General features: G+C 51.5%; 1 protein-coding gene across 2 annotated transcripts in view; it reads left to right on the top strand.

Annotated features, from left to right (window-relative positions):
- The window catches only part of PRKCA (protein kinase C alpha), a 362209-nt gene that overhangs the window by 247539 nt on the left and 92004 nt on the right, over window positions 1-22666 (top strand). For both annotated transcript variants that reach the window (XM_060202620.1, XM_060202619.1), the window contains exons 6-8: window positions 13680-13836; window positions 21499-21633; window positions 21868-21964. In XM_060202620.1, coding sequence (XP_060058603.1) covers window positions 13680-13836; window positions 21499-21633; window positions 21868-21964 — 389 coding nt within the window. The remainder of the gene's footprint in view (window positions 1-13679; window positions 13837-21498; window positions 21634-21867; window positions 21965-22666) is intronic.

Raw genomic sequence — 22666 nt, 5'->3', positions numbered from 1 at the left:
AATAAATAACAAAATATTACTCAGAAAGAATGAATTTATCCGCCATCAGTTAACAGCATGTGATCGATCTGTGAGGTATGGACATTGGTCCCTGTCAGAGGCGAAGCAAAGATACTGAGAACTCCTGGATTTTTTTTTTTTTTTTTTACTGCAGTTGAAGTAAAGAGCAAAGAGCCTGTTTGAGGTGAAAATGCCTTCGCAGCGTAAACTCAGTGAACACCTCAGCCTGGTGTTCTCAGGTTAAGTACAGCAACAACGGTATCAGGCAGAAAACCTGAACAACGCCTCCTTACTTCCCCCCTCTCCTCTGCCTCGCCGCAGACCATCACGGTTCATCCAGAGATGGAACCCTCTCACTGACAGGAACCCCAAGAAGTCCCTCCCGGAAGTGTGCTCTGAGACCCCTCTTTGGTGAGCAAGAGTGGACCAGAATGTCTTTGACCCAGCGGCTTTTGGAAAGCGCGCCAGAGTGGGCAGTGAGCCTCTCTCTCTCTGAGCCGGGGGCAGCCTGCCCGGGCACCTCGAGTGATGCCCAGCCAGTGTTCTGGGTAGGAAAGCCCAGCAAGAGCTTGGGGCTCCAGCCCAGCCCAGCCCTGTTCCCAGCCGGCCTTCACAGGCCAGGCCTTGCACCTAGGCCTTTGTAATACAGGCTTTGAAACAAGGTGGTTTTGATTTGGTTTTGTCTCTTGAGGGTCCAGCTACTTGGAGGAGGATCAAGAACCAATTAAGCGTTTTTGTCTTTGTCCACTGCACTGATGTAAATGCTTCTGGTTTTTATTAGAACTGCCCTGGAGCCAGGCCTGCTTTAACTGAATCGAATCTCCTCGGCTTATTTCAGTGTGGCTGCCTGTTTTCAGCGCAGAAGAGTGGGAAGCAATCAGCTCGAGGAGCGAGGTGGAAGGGGCAAAAGGACCCCTCACCCTGTTTCCCTCCCTCATTCATCCAACTCAAACTGTTCTTTGGGTACAGAGCAAACACTCCCTAGAGAAGGGTAGGCCAGACCAGGTTAGGTTCTCACTAGTTAGTACCTCTGTCTTGCTCATCTGAGACTGTTAACTTCTGTCCGCTGGACTGTGTGTGTGTGTGTGTGTGTGTGTGTGTGTGTGTGTGTGTGTGTGTGTGTGTGTGTTGGGGGCGGGGTTAAAGATCATTAAAAATAATCATGCCAGAAATACAGACAGAGCAATTCTTTCCAGTTCCAGGAAAGAACTGGATAGAGATGCTTCCTCCTGCCCCTCCCTTCTCCCTCTAGCAGGCTGTACCCTCGCGGTGAGGTTCCTCTTCCTCTGTGGATTGCTGTGGTGCTCGGGGATTCTGGGTGTGGGAAGGCAGATGTCAGACTCCCTGGATTTGTTGGGTGCTGGGTATCGAGGCCCAGAACCAAAAGGCAGATAGCCTAGGACTCACCCTGTCAGCATGAAGTTAGGACCAGCGTTTTCAGGGCGACTTTGTCAGGTTTTGGTGAGCTGAGAATATGCATTTGATTTGGTAGCAAGAAGAATTCAGAAAAAGAAAAAAAATGAAAGAAAGAAAGAAATACAGAAAGAAAGAAAGAAAGAAAGAAAGAAAGAAAGAAAGAAAGAAAGAAAGAAAGAAAGAAAGAGAAAGGAGAGGTGTTCCAGCTTTATAAACCAGCTCTGAAGATGGAAGGTCATACTGGGGGGTGGGTTCCTTTGTGGCCACAGTCAGGTCTTCCTCCCCCTGCCATTTTCAGGGTGCCTGACACACTCTCCCTGCGTGTCCATAGGGTGGCGGCTCTGTTCCCGGACGACCGCGACAATGTCAGCACTGGCGGTAGCTGCGGATGCTAACCGCTTGCTTGCTGTCAGATGCTGTGCCAGAGCTCTGGCGCGTATCACGGCATCGAATGCAGTCCTGCAGGGGCTATTCCTGTTACGTTTCTAGTTTATAGAGAGGGGAGAGGGTTTAGGAACTTGCCACGTGATGCAGAAACACTGTGACGTGAGTCCAAAGAGAAGCAGCTCGGTCGTCCGGGGCCTCTCCGGGAGACCACGCACAGAGGACTGTGTGAACAGGTTAAGGAGCCATATTAGCTCAGAACTTGCTCTCCACTCCATCCCACGCCATCCCACCCCCCAGGAGTGGAGATGCCCCCAGAGACTGAGCCCTGCTTGGCTTGGGGCTAAGTCTCGGAATGGCAGAAGGTTCTGAGGTGGGCCTCACACCCTCCGCCACTCACTGAAGTCAGCTGAGTAGTGCTAAGCCTGTGAACGTCGTGCTGCTTGTGGCGCAGCCTGCCAGCCTCACCCCAGGTATCCAGTGCCCCAAGAAGGGCACTGGTGTCTTTAGTTGGCAAGGTGATGTTTGTGAACAGAGACATTTGAAAACTGCGCAAGTGTGAATATGAGAAGTGCCTTGTCTCAATGAGATTCTGACTGTCAGTGGCCTTCATTGATTCCGTGTGTGTGTGTGTGTGTGTGTGTGTGTGTGTGTGTGTACACACACACCAGGCTTACCAAAGTGGGTATAATCGCACCTGGTTCCAACAAAGACACAGCAGTGACTGAATCAGGAGCTGTGCACGTCAGGTCAGCTGTGAAGGAAGAGGGCTCACTGTGCTCCAGAGTGACCCTGCACAGAACCCTGGGGGAATCTCCACACAGCATCTTTTTATAGTATTTATTTATTTATATTCCCTTTTGTTACCCTCTTTGTTTTATTGTTGTAGTTATTATTGTTGTAATTGATGTCATCGTTGTTGGATAGGACAGAGAGAAATGGAGAGAGGAGGGGAAGACAGAGAGGGGGAGAGAAAGATAGACACCTGCAGACCTGCTTCACCGCCTGTGAAGCGACTCCCCTGCAGGTGGGGAGCCGGGGGCTCGAACTGGGATCCTTACGCTGGTCCTTGCACTCTGTGCCACCTGCACTTAACCCACTGCGCTACCGCCCGACTCCCTCCACAGCATCTTTTGACAAACATCGCACTAGATTTCCTTGTTTTGTCATGAGCAAAAAAGAGGAAATGTACATAACAGGAGGCCCATTCTTTTTTATTTTTGATGCATGAGGTATATAAAAAACAGTGGAAAATAATTCCACTCTCCAGAAAAATAAAGTCCTGCTGTGTGCGACAGCATGGAAGGACCTAGAGGGTATTATTCTTAGTGAAATAAGTTAAGTCGGATGGAAAAAGACAAATCCTGTATGATGTCACTTTCCTTGGTTCACAAAAGAAAACAGATGGCTGAGCTGGCCACAGCAGAAGTGACCTCTCCAGGCTAAACTAGCAGCTACCGAGGGAGGAGGTCAGAGAGTAAGGGAGCGGAGCGGCATGTGGGAGGGCGAGGTTGGACTTTGAGTGGGGAGGTGAGTGCAGTCTGAGCAGAGCTGGGCCTGTCAGGACTGCACCGGAAACCACCGTGAAACAGATACACCGAGGGATAAAGGCCAGGCAGCGTCACCGAGAGAAAAATGTGAGAAGGGACCACGGAGCTGAAGGGTTTCAGAGCGCCGCAGAAAACTGCACAGACACTTCGGCGGGATGTGAGAACACTGCGACACTCGCCTTCACGCAGGGGGCAGGTGAGGCTGAGCCTGAGCGGACAGGCCGAGAGGAGAGACAGCCTGAGCTGGGTCCGTCCACCCCCTCTTCCTCCCTCCCTGCCTCCCTTCCTTCCTTCTCTCCTCCCTCTCTTCGTACCTCCCTTCCTCTGTCTGTCTGTCTGTCTGTCTGATGTCTATCTATCTCAAATAAGAAGAGCCTGTATGATAAGGGGAAAAACCCAGAAGTAACCAACCTGTCCCTAAGACAGTGGGAGAAATACGGTGGTTATCCTTAGGTGGGGGATGGGACAGAACTTGGGTGGTGGGAGTGGTGTGGGACCCTACCCCTATTATCTTATAAATCACGATCAAATCACTGGCTGATATTTATTCATTTTTTATTATCTTGACTTATTGGATAGAGACAGCCAAAAATAAAGAGGGAAGAGAGAGAGAGAGACAGAGAGACACCTGCAGCCCTCCTCACCGCCCATGAAGCTTTCCCCCTGCGGGTGGGGACCAGGGCCTCAAACCTGGACCTTTGCACATTGAAACATGGGAGCCCCTGGTTCCCCACCTGCAGGGGGCAGAGCTTCACCAGTGGTGAGGCAGGGCTGCAGGTGTCAGTCTGTCTGTCTGTCTGTCTCCCTCTCTATCTCCTTTGTCCTTCTCGATTTCTGGCTGTCTCTATCCAATAAATAAATAAAGATAATACTTTTTTTAAGAGGAAACCAACCACAGAAAAAAGAAAGCTGGAAATAAGAGAAGGGAGTAAGATGTTGATGACAGGAGACAGAGGCAGCAGACAGACAGATGTCCTGTGGGAAGTGAGGAGCTTCGCAGAGGGCGCAGGGGTGCATTCATTGCAGGTGCGAGGCCCCGGGTGTGTGATGGAGCGATGTTGTGGGCTGGCTGACTGGCTGCTCATTAAATAAACAGAGATCTGAAAGACCCCCCCACACACACACATATACACACTAATGGGCGATGTGCCCCATATTCCCCCCCCCACATATACACACTATTGGGCTATGAGCCCCATATCCCCCCCCCCACATATACAGACTAATGGGCTATGTGCCCCATATCCCCAACACAAACACATATACACACTAATGGCTATGTGCCCCATATCCCCCCCCAACAGACACATATACACATAATGGGCTATGTGCCCCATACCCCCCCCCACAGACACATATACACACTAATGGGCTATGTGCCCCATATCCCCACAAACACACACACATATACACACTAATGGGCTATGTGCCCCATATCCCCTAAACACATATACACACTAATGGGCTATGTGCCCCATATCCCCCCCACACACACATATACACACTAATGGGGTATGTGCCCCATATCCCCCCCACATACACATATACATACTAATGGGCTATGTGCCCCATATCCCCCCCACACACACATATACACACTAATGGGGTATGTGCCCCATATCCCCCCCCCACACACATATACATACTAATGGGCTATGTGCCCCATATCCCACCCCCCCACACACATATACACACTAATGGGGTATGTGCCCCATATCCCCCACACACACACATATACACACTAATGGGGTATGTGCCCCATATCCCCCCACACACACATATACATACTAATGGGCTATGTGCCCCATATCCTCCCCCCACACACACACATATACACACTAATGGGCTATGTACCCCATATCCCCCCCCACACACACACATATACACACTAATGGGCTATGTGTCCCATATCCCACCCCCACACACACACATATACACACTAATGGGCTATGTGCCCCATATCCCCCCCCACACACATATACATACTAATGGGCTATGTGCCCCATATCCCCCTCACACACACATATACAGACTAATGGGCTATGTGCCCCATATACCCCCCACACACACATATACACACTAATGGGCTATGTGTCCCATATCCCACCCCCCACACACATATACACACTAATGGACTATGTGCCCCATATCCCCCCACACACACACATATACACACTAATGGGCTGTGTGCCCCATATCCCCCCCCACACACACATATACACACTAATGGGCTATGTGCCCCATATCCCACCCCCCCACACACACATATACACACTAATGGGCTATGTGCCCCATATCCCCCCCCACACACACATATACACACTAATGGGCTGTGTGCCCCATATCCCCCCACACACACACACATATACACACTAATGGGCTATGTGCCCCATATCCCCCACACACACACACACACATTAATTTAGCTTCCCTGTCCGTAAACTGGATACCAAGTAGGGTGGTTCCAAAGTTAAAGCCCAAAACGCTGGATATTTCCTGAGGCCCGTTCCTAAGCATTCATGACAAGATAGCGGATCTTAATGGCTTGTAATTTTGAAGCTTTCTTTTTTACCCCCCAAAAAAAATCATTATACTTTATTAATTTTTTTTTCCTTTCTACCTTTCTAGATTCCTGACTAGGGTTGTAAGAGAAAAGACAGATTAGGGCTGAGGAGATAGCTTAGCCTTAGAGCACACAATTTGCATGCTTTAGGCCACAGAAGGCCATAGGTTCAATCCTCAGCACTCCAAGGATGAAAGAAGAAGAAGAAAAAAAAAAGAAATGGTGGTTCTCATCCCTCATTCCCTATCTCTAATATATATATATATATATATATATATTCCCACCAGGGTTACTTCTGGTACCTACATAATGACTCCATGCTCCTAGTGGCCACCCCCGCATTTTTGTCTTTTTTTCCCCCAACTCCAGGAATTCACTGCTCCTGGTGTCCATTCCCCCCGCCCCTTTTCTCTCTCTTTTTTTTTCTTTCAGGAATCCACGGCTCTGGTGGCCATTTTTTCCTCCCCCTCCACCCCCTATTTTACTCAGTGAAAGAAAGAAATTGAGAGGGGACAGGTAGATAGAGAGGGAGGGAGAGAAAGAGAGACACCTGCAGAGCTGCTCCGCTGCTCGAGAAACCTTATCATTTTCAGCCAGTGCAGGATTCCTTTAGGCCTCACTGGTCTCCCTTGAAAGAGGCTGTCAGGTCTTTCCCTTGTCTGAGAGTCCCTCCGAATGGATGCTTTGTGTATTGCAACCAAAAGATGAGAAGTCTGAAAGAGCTCCAGTCTGCTTAGGCTTCGAGCTTCTGGCCAGCCAGGAATCCATTGGCTGAGCATGCTGGCCGGGGCTTCCCCTTTGCTGACTGCAGGGGCGGAACAGGGAGGGTGGTGTGCCCCTAGGTCGAGCTCTTTAGACCCCGCCCCTAATCACTGCCACCACTGTGTCGTCAGCAGAACACTAGAGTACCAGGGAGCTGGTTATCAGCCCTACACTGTGAGGCCAAGTCTCAGTGGAAACCTGAGATCCTATTACCCATCCCTCCTCCTCCTCCCTGAAGGTCTCCCTCTTGGGAATAAAATAACCCATGAAGTTTCTCTGGCCCTTTTTTTTTTTTTTTTGTACAAGGAATTAACTGATGGAGTTAAAGGTCTTTGGAAGAAAAGGTTAGAAATGTCTCATAACCATCAAAAATTAATCCTCTGTTGTGGTGACAAAGGAACCCTCCTGCACTGCTGGTGGGAATGTTAATGGGTCCAACCCCAGTGGAGAGCAGTCTGGAGAATTCTCAGAAGGCTGGAGGTGGACCAACCTATGACCCTGCAATTCCTCTTCTGGAACCAAACACACACATCCAAAAAGATCTATGTATACCTATGTTCATAGCAGCACATTTTTAAAAACATTTTTTATTTATTTGTAAATGGAAATATTGGCAAAACCATAGGATAAGAGGGGTACAATTCCATACAATTCCCACCACCAGAATTCCGTATCCTACCCCCTCCCTTGATAGCTTTCCTACTCTTTATCCCTCTGGGAGTATGGACCCAGGGTCACTGTGGGATGCAGAAGATGAAGGTCTGGCTTCTGTAATTGCTTCCCTACTGAACATGGGCGTTAGCAGGTGGATCCAAACTCCTAGCCTGTCTCTGTCTTTCCCTAGTGGATCTGGGGAGGCAGGGATCCAGGACACATTGGTGGGGTCGTCTGCCCAGGAAAGTCAGGCTGCCATCATGGTAGCATCTGGAACCTGGTGGCTGAGAAAAAGTTAAGATATAAAGCAGAACAAGTTGTTGACTAATCATGAACCTAAAGGCTAGAATATTGCAGATGAAGATTTGGGGTCTCCATTTTGGAAAAAGTTAGTAACTCTATTTTAGGTCTATTCCAAGGGGCCCCTGACTTTACTAGTTTTTGCCTGAGTCTGACATCTGACATGCAGGCAGTCCCAGGTTATTGTCTGGGGAGATGGTGTCATAGTTGGAAAAAGGACTAGAAAGCTGGATCAGGGGAGAGAGTAGCTCCCAAATATGATAAAAGTATATAAATATTAACTGTAAACCCCATCAATTTCATCTGAAGCCCATATTCAGCCTGTGTGACCTCTGCATCCCTGTAGGTCTGAGCGCACATCCTGTGGTCACAGCTGGGAACATTCCAGGCTGCGCTCATTTCAGGACCCATCTTCCTCGAGCGGTAGAGTATGTTGCCCAACCTCCCTTCAGAGAATGAACAGCCCCTGCCATTGTTGATCCACATTGAGGAAAAGGTCCTGTAGGGGCCCACAAAGGGGTCCACTATGTTGTTCCTGATGGAGATGACCGGTGACAGTGGAGAGAGGGATCTTTTAGAAGCCCTGGCCCATCATGTCTGTGTGGGAATCCCAGGACTCTCTGACCAGGACCCCAGGTGATGGGGTGGCCTGGTAATGAACAGAGTCATCATTAAAGTGTGCCAGTCTCTTTCCCGTATCCAGCTTTTGTAGTCCTTACTTTGTCTGACAAGGTTAGCCTTGGAGTGACTGAGGGAAGTGAAATAGGAAGTAGGTGAGGAAGGTGTCTAGGTCTAAGTAGAAACTATTTGATTAGGTAGTTTAAGGTGTCTTTTTTAGGTCTTTCTGTTTGCTTGCTGCATGTATTGATTCACTGCAAACTATTGGCACTTCTGCTTTAAGTTCTGTGTCTCCCCAACTTATGGATATATGTGTACATAAGTCCTATCTCACAGGCCCTGGTCTATATATAGATTTTAAGGCTTTTTTAAAAGAAGTTCACCACCCGAAATGGAATTGAGGAGTCCTATGAGCTAGGAAAGGTCTCACCAGAGTGATGTATCTGGAAGGTTGACATTCCATGCCTGACGTCTCTGGACACGATCCAAAGTGAAACATTCCGAGGTGGTACTGGCTGCAGTGATTAGGCTGGGATCAGCAGGTGCAGTGTCAGTTGGTATGAATTGAGAGAAGCATGCAGGAAGGTGAGCCCCAGCCTAGAGGTTCCAGGGGTGGGAGAAACATGGGCTCTTTATAAGGAAAGGGGAAGGATCCTGCTATCTTAGGGCTTAAGAAGGCAATAGATAAGTTATTGATATAACCAAGTTATTTGGCAAGTGTGTTAACTTTGAAAATCCCATTGTTAGGATTTGCTGTATCATACAAGACCTCACCATAATTTATGTCCTTTAATGCTGTCTACATATAGCTGTGTCTTACAAAGTAAATCACCTATAAGTTTAGACCAGGGAGAACAGAAGCAACTGGTGGCATCACTTTATAAGATACTTTATAAGCAGCACAATTTGTAATAGCCAAAACCTGGAAGGAACCCAGGTATCAACAGATGAACAACAGATGAGTGGCCGAGAAAGTTGTGGTAGACATACACAGGAATGGTGAATTTGGGCGGTAGTGCAGTGGGTTAAGTGCACGTGGTGCAAAGGATCAACATAAGGATCCCAGTTTGAGCCCCCGGCTCCCCACCTGCAGGGGAGTCACTTCACAGCCAGTGAAGCAGGTCTACAAGTGTCTGTCTTTCTCTCTCCCTCTCTGTCTTCCCCTCCTCTCTCTATCCTGTCCAAAAATTATGACATCAATAACAACAACAATAATAACTACAAAAACATTTAAAAAAAAAGGGGGGGGAGAAAAAGAATGGTGACTTCACCTTCTTCACCTCATCTTGGATGGAACTTGAGGGAATCATGTTAAGTGAGATCATCCAGACAGAGAAGGATGAATATGGGATGATCCCACTCATAAAAGTTGAGAAATAAGGTCAGAAGAGAAAACACACAGCAGAACTTGGACTGGAGCTGGTGTATTGCACCAAAGTAAAGGACTCTGGGGGAGGGAGGGTTCAGGTCCAGAAACATGATGGCAGAGGAGGACCTGGTGGGGGTTGAACTGTTATGTGGAAAACTGAGAGATGTTACGCATGGACCAGCTATTGTATTTTACTGCTGACTGTAAACCATTAATCCTCCCAATAAAGAAAAAGGGGGGAAATTAATTCTCTGGGGTTTTTCAAAGACATGGTTTATGAATCTAGGGCCCCTCCATTCCTCTGGCCCCTGATCTTAGGTTCCACTAGGTGACTGTGACCACAGACACTAAATCCCCCTCCTTTTTTTTTTTTTTCTCAGCTTTACCCACCGCCACCCACACTCTTGTAATCACATTCCTTTTGCTGTTGGTAACTTCAGACAAAGTAGAGTTGGTTTCTGCTGGTGTCAGAAGACACAATGTCTACCTATGAACATGTGAGGAGTAGGACTACAGAGCTTTGTCTCCTCTTATCCCCCAGCAAGGACAGAGGTGGGAGGGGACACGGGGTCAGCACTCCCAGAGACACAACAGCCTTGACTTTTGCAGCAAGTCAGTATCCTGAACCTCTGCCCTCTGAGAGGAGGGAGTGGGGCGGTGAAGACAGAGGGTTATTTTCTGAAGCAAAACAGTCCGTCTGAAGGGCCACATTGTCCTTGAGTTTGGGGGCATCTGACCTCCTCTGTGCCTCAGCAAATTCCATCCAGATAGGCGGGTCAGGGGAGAGGGTTCAGCTGCGCCCTCTGTGTGGGGGGCGAGTCTTCCAGAACCTCCGCGTGCCACGTGCCCTGTGCCCACCCAGACTGAGCTCCCCACCTCCTCAAGGAGACGGGAGTTGGGCTCAGCCATGCTGGTTTGGGCTGGGCTTTTATGTCAGGTGTCCATTTTATAAATAGGATCATCACACTTTGCTTTGCTTTGCTTTTTTATTTTATTTTTATTAGTGACAACATTGATTTACAAAATTACGGGATAACAAGGATGGATATAACCCCGCACCGTTCTCACCACCAGAGTTCTGGACCCCCAGTCCCTGCACTGGAAGCCACAGCAGTCCCCCATGTTGCAGAGATGGGTTGACTATTATTTCTGTAACTACCTGTCTCTATTTATATATCCTCGCACTTTGTAATCCATCCTGCATGTATTCTCTGGATTAGAAAACTCTCCACAGCATTTTCCGCATAGGTCAGTGACTACATTTTAAAAAAAAATGGGGGGGCAGGGGTGCCAGGCGGTAGTGCAGAGGGTTGAGAGCACATGGCGTGAAGCACAAGGACTGGTGTAAGGATCCTAGTTTGGGCCCCAGGTGGCCCCATCTGCAGGGGAGTGGCCTCACAGGTGGCGGAGCAGAACTGCAGGTCCTCTCACCCCCACACCGTGCCTTCCCCTCCTCTCTCCATTTCTCTCTGCCCTATCCAACAACAAGGGCAACAAAATGGGGAAAAATGGCCTCCAGGAGTAGATGATTAGTGGTGCAGGCACCGAGCTCCAACGATAACCCTGGAGACAAAATAAATAAATAAATAAATAAATAGTTTAAAAATGTAAATCCCAAGCTATTTTGGAACAGTTAAGAGCAGCCTAAACCTGAGGTCTGGACATTTCAGTCTTGTAGAAATGTCCCTTTTAATATGCGTGGGTTTTTTTTCCTTTTTGTTGCCCCTTTTTTATGGTTATTGTAGTTATTATTATTGTTATTGATGTCATCGTTGTTGTATAGGACAGAGAGAAATGGAGAGAGGGAGGAGAGAAAGACAGACACCTGCAGACCTGCTTCACCGCCTGTGAAGCGACTCCCCTGCAGGTGGGGAGCCGGGGGCTCGAACCGGGATCCTTACGCTGGTCCTTGCGCTTTGCGCCACGTGCGCTTAACCCGCTGTGCTACCGCCCGACTCCCTCTGTGGTTTCTCTACCTTGAGAATGCAGCCCTGTCTCCTGGGCTGGACAGGAAGACTGGATAGTGATCATGGTGATCATGATGACAATTTTAAAACGACAGCGAATGCTACTAACGCAGCCATTAACAACACAGTCAATTGGTTTTAAGCTAATGAACTTATTTATTTATTGGGTAGAGACAGAGAAATATCAAGAGGGACGAGGGAGGGAGGGAGATAGCAAGACACCCACAGCACTGTTTTACTGCTCGTGAAGCTTCCTCCCTGCAGATGGGAGCTAAGGTGGTGCTTGAACCTGGACCCTTGTCGCCCACACGGAGTGTCCCAGCTGAACAGGTGCCTCTGCCGTCTGACGGGGGAAGAGGCTGCCAGAGAGAGCAAGGGAGACATTAGTAGCAAGCAGGCTCAGCCCTTAGTCCATTCCTCTCACCGGCCCATCTAGCCGGCTCCCTGCTTTATGCTACACAGCGACTCCCATCATGCCACTGTGACGGGTCTCTGGCAGCTGCACCATTGAGCAGTCCTCCCCCTACAATGGGGACTCTCCCCCTATAATGGGGGTCCTCCCTCCATAATGGGGGCCCTCCCCCTACAATGGGGATCCTCCCCCTATAATGGGAGCCTTTCCCTACAATGGGAGCCCTCCCCCCATAATGGGGCACCTCCCCCTATAATGGGAGCCCTCTCCCTACAATGGGAGCCCTCCCCCCATAATGGGGACCCTCCCCCTATAATGGGAGCCTCTCCCTACAATGGGAGCCCTCCCCCCCATAATGGGGACCCTCCCCCTATAATGGGAATGCTGTTCCTCCTAATAAGTTCGGGTCCTCACATGAGTGTTTTCTGGTCCAGAATATGTCTTAGAGTCCCACCAAGGGAGTCTTGCCAAAGTGGGGGTTCTGCGTTGGTAATTCTGGTGGGACCTGTGACTCTGCAGGACAGGTGAACAGGCAGGGCCCAGCACAGCCCGGGAGGGCAGACACCAGGGCACACACTCGGGTGGGCAGGACCAGGGCCGCCTGCCCCGCAGCCCGGTAGAATCACGCACGCGGGGAACTTGTATAAGCCGGCGCTTCTTGGGCTTTACTCTGGCTTCTGAGTTCACTGTGAGCGAGACCCTCTCTCACGCCCTGCCCAAGCAACTGCAGTATGGAGCCAGTGTGAACTCGCCAGCCTCCCTGGGAGAAGAGATGGCATCTGCTGGAAGCTCCCACATTTGGGCAGTAGCATGAACTAGTTTGACTATGTGCTTAGGGTGCGAACTTTACCACTTCTCCCAGGAAAAGACTGAAAATGCTGGGGATCGTGGTCTGGGAGGTGGCGCAGTGGATAAAGCACTGGACTCTCAAGCATAAGGTCCAGAGTTCAATCCCCGGCAGCACATGTAGCAGAGCGATGTCTGGTTCTTTCTCCTCCTATCTTTCTCATAAATAAATAAATAAATAAATAAATAAATAAATAAATAAATAATTTTTTTTTAAAAAAAAAGAAAACAAAATGCTGCGGACCTGGTGGGCCGGACAGGGCTGCACCCAGTTGAGCACAGATTGCAGGGTGCAAGGACCTAGGTTCAGGTCCCCACCTACAGGCAAGGAAGGACCTGGGTCCAGTCCCCACCTACAGGGCAGAAGCTTCACGAGTGGTGAAGCAGGGCTGCAGGTGTCTCGCTCACTCTCTCTATCTCCTCTTCCTGTCTCAGTTTCTCTCTGTCCTATCAAGCAAAAGCAAAAGAAAAAAAAAAAGGAGAACCTCTCACCACCAGTGGGGACTTCACCACGCAGGCACCAAGCCCCCAGTGGCAGCTGAAGAAGAAACGAGAATGCTGGGAATGTCATTAAGAAGCAGACCGCACACACCAGGCTTAGGGTGGGTCCCAGGTCCCCGCAGTTCCCGTAGCCAGTGGGACCCTGCCTGCCCGGCTCGGTGTCACTGAGTGTCACTGCTGTTCCTCCGTAGCCCCTCAGAGAGGTGGGCTGGTGCCTGTGCTCAGGGGAACTGAACATTTGGGTCCCTCCGGCTCAGCTTCTTCACATGGGAGGTCAGGGCAGCAAGACAGATCCATTTTCTCGTTGTAACCCCAGTCTTTCCTTCTCTCTTCACAGTACGAGATGCAAAAAATCTAATTCCTATGGATCCCAATGGGCTTTCAGATCCTTATGTGAAGCTGAAGCTTATCCCTGATCCCAAGAACGAAAGCAAACAGAAAACCAAAACCATCCGCTCCACACTCAACCCGCAGTGGAATGAGTCCTTCACATTGTAAGTGGTTCTCTCTCCCTGGGACTCTGCGACACAGGGGTGGAGTGCGGGGGCGGGGGCGTGGGGGAGCCGTCCAGAAGCTTTGCTTCATTCCTGAGCCCTCAGACCGCTGCTGCTAGCACCATGGCTGCGGCCACACCTGTTTGGTGGATGGTTACTTGGTTCGCTAAGAATCCCATAGGGCCGGGCGGTGGCACGTGGGGGTTAAGCACTCATAGCGTGAAGTGCAAGGAGCCGGGTTCGATCCCCGGCTCCCCACCTGCAAGGGGTCAATTCATAGGCAGGCAGTGAACCAGGTCTGCAGGTGTCCAACTTTCTTTTCTTCTTTTTTTAAAATTTATTCCCTTTCGTTGCCCTTGTTTTTTTATTGTTGTTGTAGTTATTGTTGTTGTTATTGATGTCATCGTTGTTGGATAGGACAGAGAGAAATGGAGAGAGGAGGGGAAGACAGAGAGGGGGAGAGAAAGACAGACACCTGCAGACCTGCTTCACCACCTGTGAAGCGACTCCCCTGCAGGTGGGGAGCCGGGGGCTGGAACCAGGATCCTTAAGCTGGTCCTTGCGCTTTGAGCCACGTGCGCTTAACCCGCTGCGCTACCGCCTGACTCTTAGGTGTCCAACTTTCTCTCCCCCTCTCTTATCTCCCTCCATCTCTCTCAATTTCTCTCTGTCTCTATACAGTAAAAGAAAAAAATGGCCTCCAGGAGCAGTGGGTTTGTAGTGCTGGCACCCAGCCCCACCAATAACTCTCGAGGCAAAAAAAAAAAGTTCCATGAGACAAGACCCTCAGTTACTGTCAGCATCTGCTCTGTACAGAAATTCTATTACCAGGGCCAGGCAGTGGCACGCCTAGTTGAGCGCACATGTCACAGTGCTCAAGGATCCAGGTTCGAGCCCCTGGTCCCCACCTGCAGGGGGAAAGCTTCACAGGTGGTGAAGCAGGGCTGCAGGTGTCTGTCTTTCTGTCTCCTCCTACCCTCTCGATTTCTGACTGTTTCTATCCAGTAAATAAAGATAATACAATAAATAAATAAATAATAACCTTTTTTAAAAAAAAGAAAAATTCTATCACAATCTAAGTGATATTAAATTTCACAGTTCTTGAACAACTTGGGTTCTCATGAAGGACAGAGGAAGGCATTAGGTACATGTTAGATAGCAGTTACTAAACACAAAATAAACAAGGAACGTGGAAAATGTCATTGTCAGCAAGATGGAAGATTACCCTCCCCCTTAAACAGGAAAGGCTTCCCAGAGGAGGCAGCATTTCCCGAGGACCTTGAAGACAACAGGGAGGTGAGACAGCAGTGAGTGAGGGACTTGTTTCCCGAGGACTGGGATTGTTGCCGGGCTTTGCTGGGGCACGTGGTGCTCTGCTGTCTCTCTGTCTCAAAAAGAAGTCCATCTATAGATATTTTTAAAGTATCTCATTTATCTTCTGATGGGGACTGGGAGAGACTAGAGCCTTGCTCAGCTCTGGCTCATGGTGGTGCTGGGGTCTGAACCTGGGATCTCAGAGCCCTAGGCATGAATGCCATTTGCATAACCAGAATGCTGTCTCCCCAGCACAATAAATCTTTCTTTAAAATGTGCATCTTGGGAGCCGGGCAGTAGCGCAGCGGGTTAAGCGCACATAGCGCAAAGCAAAAGGACTGACGTAAGGATCCCGGTTCAACCCCCTCTCCCCCCGGCTCCCCACCTGCAGGGGAGTCGCTTCACAGGCGGTGAAGCAGGTCTACAGGTGTCTGTCTTTCTCTCCCCCTCTCTGTCTTCCCCTCCTCTCTCCATTTCTCTCTGTCCTATCCAACAACGACAGCATCAATAACAACACCAGTAATAACTACAACAATAAAAAAACAACAAGGGCAACAAAATGGAAAATAAATCAATTTTTTAAAAAAGTAAATGTGGATCTTGAGAAGACTGTTAGGATCTCAGACCACAGAAGGGCAATAAGGTAGGGGAGGGGATGAAGGAGAAAATGGCATAAATACACATACATAAACACACACATACACACATACACACACACACACATCTATCTGGGACGAGAACTAATTCAGACTGCGGCAGGGCCCAAGCGAACGGTCCTCTCCGAGGACTAAAGCACAGGATGCATTTGTTCTGTGAACAACCAGAAAGGCGGCAGCCTGCTCTGCCCAGCAAAGCAGAGGTCTGCAAGCATGGCCATGTGAGAGGCCACAGGGTTCATCCTTGAGACTGGACAGCCTGTGCTGCCTCCGTCGCACCCACACATCTCTGTACCCACACCTCTCTGTACCCACACTTCTCTGCACCCACACCTCTCTGTACACACACCAATCTGTACCCACACTTCTCTGTACCCACACCTCTCTGCACCCACACCAATCTGTACCCACACTTCTCTGTACACACACCTCTCTGTACCCACACCTCTCTGCACCCACACCTCTCTGTACACACACCTCTCTGTACCCACACCTCTCTGCACCCACACCTCTCTGTACCCACACCTCTCTGCACCCACACCTCTCTGCACCCACACCTCTCTGTACCCACACCTCTCTGCACCCACACTTCTCTGCACCCACACCTCTCTGCAGCCACACCTCTCTGCACCCACACCTCTCTGCACCCACACTTCTCTGTACCCACACCTCTCTGCACCCACACCTCTGTGCACCCACACCTCTCTGTACCCACACCTCTCTGTACCCACACTTCTCTGCACCCACACCTCTCTGCACCCACACTTCTCTGCACCCACACCTCTCTGCAGCCACACCTCTCTGCACCCACACCTCTCTGCACCCACACTTCTCTGTACCCACACCTCTCTGCACCCACACCTCTGTGCACCCACACCTCTCTGTACCCACACCTCTCTGTACCCACACTTCTCTGCACCCACACCTCTCTGTACCCACACCTCTCTGTACCCACACCTCTCTGCACCCACACCTCTCTGTACCCACACCTCTCTGTACCCAAACCTCTCTGCACCCACACCTCTCTGTACCCACACCTCTCTGTACCCACACCTCTCTGCACCCACACCTCTCTGTACCCACACCTCTCTGCACCCACACTTCTCTGCACCCACACCTCTCTGCACCCACACCTCTCTGTACCCACACCTCTCTGCACCCACACTTCTCTGTACCCACACCTCTCTGCACCCACACCTCTCTGCACCCACACCTCTCTGTACCCACACCTCTCTGTACCCACACCTCTCTGTACCCACACCTCTCTGTACCCACACCTCTCTGCACCCACACCTCTCTGTACCCACACCTCTCTGCACCCACACCTCTCTGTACCCACACCTCTCTGCACCCACACTTCTCTGCACCCACACCTCTCTGTACCCACACATATCTGTACCCACACCTCTCTGCACCCACACCTCTCTGTACCCACACCTCTCTGTACCCACACCTCTCTGTACCCACACCTCTCTGCACCCACACCTCTCTGCACCCACACCTCTCTGTACCCACACATATCTGTACCCACACCTCTCTGCACCCACACCTCTCTGTACCCACACCTCTCTGCACCCACACCTCTCTGTACCCACACCTCTCTGTACCCACACCTCTCTGCACCCACACCTCTCTGTACCCACACCTCTCTGTACCCACACCTCTCTGCACCCACACCTCTCTGTACCCACACCTCTCTGTACCCACACCTCTCTGCACCCACACTTCTCTGTACCCACACCTCTCTGCACCCACACCTCTGTGCACCCATACCTCTCTGCACCCACACTTCTCTGTACCCACACCTCTCTGCACCCACACCTCTCTGTACCCACACCTCTCTGTACACACACCTCTCTGTACCCACACCTCTCTGTACACACACCTCTCTGTACCCACACCTCTCTGCACCCACACCTCTCTGTACCCACACCTCTCTGTACCCACACCTCTCTGCACCCACACCTCTCTGTACCCACACCTCTCTGTACCCACACCTCTCTGTACACACACCTCTCTGTACACACACCTCTCTGCACCCACACCTCTCTGTACACACACCTCTCTGCACCCACACCTCTCTGTACACACACCTCTCTGTACCCACACCTCTCTGTACCCACACCTCTCTGTACCCACACCTCTCTGCACCCACACCTCTCTGTACCCACACCTCTCTGTACCCACACCTCTCTGCACCCACACCTCTCTGTACCCACACCTCTCTGTACCCACACCTCTCTGTACACACACCTCTCTGTACACACACCTCTCTGTACCCACACCTCTCTGTACACACACCTCTCTGTACCCACACCTCTCTGTACACACACCTCTCTGTACACACACCTCTCTGTACCCACACCTCTCTGTACACACACCTCTCTGTACACACACCTCTCTGTACCCACACCTCTCTGTACACACACCTCTCTGTACCCACACCTCTCTGCACCCACACCTCTCTGCACCCACACCTCTCTGTACCCACACCTCTCTGTACCCACACCTCTCTGCACCCACACCTCTCTGTACCCACACCTCTCTGTACCCACACCTCTCTGCACCCACACCTCTCTGTACCCACACCTCTCTGTACCCACACCTCTCTGCACCCACACCTCTCTGTACCCACACCTCTCTGCACCCACACTTCTCTGCACCCACACCTCTCTGTACCCACACCTCTCTGTACCCACACCTCTCTGCACCCACACCTCTCTGTACCCACACCTCTCTGCACCCACACCTCTCTGTACCCACACCTCTCTGCACCCACACCTCTCTGTACCCACACCTCTCTGTACCCACACCTCTCTGTACCCACACCTCTCTGCACCCACACCTCTCTGTACCCACACCTCTCTGCACCCACACCTCTCTGTACCCACACCTCTCTGCACCCACACCTCTCTGTACCCACACCTCTCTGCACCCACACCTCTCTGCACCCACACCTCTCTGTACCCACACCTCTCTGCACCCACACCTCTCTGTACCCACACCTCTCTGCACCCACACCTCTCTGTACCCACACCTCTCTGCACCCACACCTCTCTGTACCCACACCTCTCTGCACCCACACCTCTCTGTACCCACACCTCTCTGCACCCACACCTCTCTGCACCCACACCTCTCTGTACCCACACCTCTCTGCACCCACACTTCTCTGTACCCACACCTCTCTGCACCCACACCTCTCTGCACCCACACCTCTCTGTACACACACCTCTCTGTACCCACACCTCTCTGCACCCACATCTCTCTGTACCCACACCTCTCTGCACCCACACCTCTCTGTACCCACACCTCTCTGTACCCACACTTCTCTGTACCCACACCTCTCTGTACCCACACCTCTCTGTACCCACACCTCTCTGCACCCACACCTCTCTGCACCCACACCTCTCTGTACCCACACCTCTCTGTACCCACACCTCTCTGCACCCACACCTCTCTGCACCCACACCTCTCTGCACCCACACCTCTCTGTACCCACACCTCTCTACACCCACACCTCTCTGCACCCACACCTCTCTGTACCCACACCTCTCTGCACCCACACATCTCTGCACCCACACCTCTCTGTACCCACACCTCTCTGTACCCACACCTCTCTGCACCCACACCTCTCTGTACCCACACATATCTGTACCCACACCTCTCTGCACTCACACCTCTCTGCACCCACACTTCTCTGCACCCACACCTCTCTGCACCCACACCTCTCTGCACCCACACCTCTCTGCACCCACACTTCTCTGTACCCACACCTCTCTGCACCCACACCTCTGTGCACCCATACCTCTCTGTACCCACACCTCTCTGTACCCACACCTCTCTGTACCCACACTTCTCTGCACCCACACCTCTCTGTACCCACACTTCTCTGTACCCACACCTCTCTGCACCCACACCTCTCTGCACCCACACCTCTCTGTACCCACACCTCTCTGTACCCACACTTCTCTGCACCCACACCTCTCTGTACCCACACCTCTCTGTACCCACACCTCTCTGCACCCACACCTCTCTGTACCCACACCTCTCTGTACCCACACCTCTCTGTACCCACACCTCTCTGTACCCACACCTCTCTGTACACACACCTCTCTGTACCCACACCTCTCTGTACCCACACCTCTCTGTACACACACCTCTCTGTACCCACACCTCTCTGTACCCACACCTCTCTGCACCCACACCTCTCTGTACCCACACCTCTCTGCACCCACACTTCTCTGCACCCACACCTCTCTGTACCCACACATATCTGTACCCACACCTCTCTGCACCCACACCTCTCTGTACCCACACCTCTCTGTACCCACACCTCTCTGTACCCACACCTCTCTGCACCCACACCTCTCTGCACCCACACCTCTCTGTACCCACACATATCTGTACCCACACCTCTCTGCACTCACACCTCTCTGTACCCACACTTCTCTGTACCCACACCTCTCTGTACCCACACCTCTCTGCACCCACACCTCTCTGCACCCACACCTCTCTGTACCCACACATATCTGTACCCACACCTCTCTGCACTCACACCTCTCTGTACCCACACTTCTCTGTACCCACACCTCTCTGTACCCACACCTCTCTGCACCCACACCTCTCTGTACCCACACTTCTCTGTACCCACACCTCTCTGTACCCACACCTCTCTGCACCCACACCTCTCTGTACCCACACCTCTCTGTACCCACACCTCTCTGCACCCACACCTCTCTGTACCCACACCTCTCTGTACCCACACCTCTCTGCACCCACACTTCTCTGTACCCACACCTCTCTGCACCCACACCTCTGTGCACCCATACCTCTCTGCACCCACACTTCTCTGTACCCACACCTCTCTGCACCCACACCTCTCTGTACCCACACCTCTCTGTACACACACCTCTCTGTACCCACACCTCTCTGTACACACACCTCTCTGTACCCACACCTCTCTGTACCCACACCTCTCTGTACCCACACCTCTCTGCACCCACACCTCTCTGTACCCACACCTCTCTGTACCCACACCTCTCTGCACCCACACCTCTCTGTACCCACACCTCTCTGTACCCACACCTCTCTGTACACACACCTCTCTGTACACACACCTCTCTGTACCCACACCTCTCTGTACACACACCTCTCTGTACCCACACCTCTCTGCACCCACACCTCTCTGTACACACACCTCTCTGCACCCACACCTCTCTGTACCCACACCTCTCTGTACCCACACCTCTCTGCACCCACACCTCTCTGCACCCACACCTCTCTGTACCCACACCTCTCTGTACCCACACCTCTCTGCACCCACACCTCTCTGTACCCACACCTCTCTGTACCCACACCTCTCTGTACCCACACCTCTCTGTACACACACCTCTCTGTACCCACACCAGGGGCCCGGTACTTTGTTGGCTGGTGAGTGCTACAGGAGGAGAACTGATGCTTCTCCTGCCTTGCACTTGGGTCAGTGACGGGCGGCATATGCAGCCAGTGGCATATGCTGCCGGGTCTCAGCAGGTCTGTGCACTGACCCCGACGTAACATCCTGCCTGGGGGGCAATGGGGTGACGGTGCGTGACTGCGTGTTGTTTCCCGCCCGGGGCTCGGGCTGCGATCGTGTGGTGTCTCCCAAGAAACCGCGCACCAGATGACTTGGCCTGTCTGTGTTCTCTCACAGCAAACTGAAGCCTTCAGATAAGGACCGACGGCTGTCTGTAGAAATCTGGGACTGGGACCGCACAACCAGGAACGACTTCATGGGCTCCCTGTCCTTTGGGGTCTCCGAGCTGATGAAGATGCCAGCCAGCGGATGGTAAGGGGGCCTCTGAGTCTGACCGCTCCAGTGCCAGCGCGGGGCCCGCGGGCTCAGCACACTGCTGGGCTCGCTCGGTTTCCCGATGAAGTGACCGCCAGAGGCATCTGGTCATCATCTTTCCCCACGAGGCAGCTCAGGAACAGTCGCCCTGATGGTTAAGGAGACAGCAGCTGACCTTGCGGCGTGCAGAACGGTGCCCGTAACCCCTTTTCTCTCCCGTGTCTCTGAAAGGTACAAGTTGCTTAACCAAGAGGAAGGCGAGTATTACAACGTGCCTATTCCAGAAGGGGACGAGGAGGGCAACGCGGAGCTCCGGCAGAAATTCGAGGTGAGGACACCGGCGGTCACTCCCAACTGCCTTACCTCTAGAAAGCCCAATTCCGGATTCCAGAGCTGGGTTTTTGTTACTTATTTATTTATTTATTATATATATACCAGAGCACTGCTCAGCTCTGGCTTATGGTGGTGGGTTTTTTTTTCGAACCTGGGCCTTTGGAGCCTCAGGCATGAGAGTCTGTTTGCAGAACCATTGTGCTATCTACCCCCGCCTTGTTATTTATTTTTTTTATTGGGTTTTGGGGTTAAGTGGTCAGTGATAGCACGAGAAACACAAACAACAGCAAGAGAAGACAGCAAATCCGTAGGGGAAGGGAGGGGCGAATGGGCAGTGATAGAAGCCGTGTTGGTGAGCCTGGATCTGTCTAGCAAACACGCAGACGGTTGCCGGGATAGCCTGAGGGTACTTCTTCCCGAGCCGGTGCTCTCTGGGTTGGAGAGAACTCAACTGGAGCTGATCTAGGCTGCTGTGTGGGAGAGGGATCAGGAACGCGTGCTGCACCAACTTCCGCAGGAGATACACTCTGGAACTCTCGGAGCCGGAAAGCAATTTCCAAGTGTCTTTAATCAGAAGAGCAGCTGTTTTTATACTCTCCAAGTAGGGTGGAAACAGGATGTGATATAGAGAGGGTGGAGAGAAAAGTGACTGGTGAAAATCAGAGTGTGACAAGGAGGGGGCGGAACAGGCGAGAAT

This window comes from Erinaceus europaeus, chromosome 12, assembly GCF_950295315.1.
Source record: "Erinaceus europaeus chromosome 12, mEriEur2.1, whole genome shotgun sequence".
Classification (NCBI taxonomy): Eukaryota; Metazoa; Chordata; class Mammalia; order Eulipotyphla; family Erinaceidae; genus Erinaceus; species Erinaceus europaeus.
Note: the sequence above shows the minus strand (reverse complement) of the source record. Positions and strands in the feature narration are given on the sequence as shown.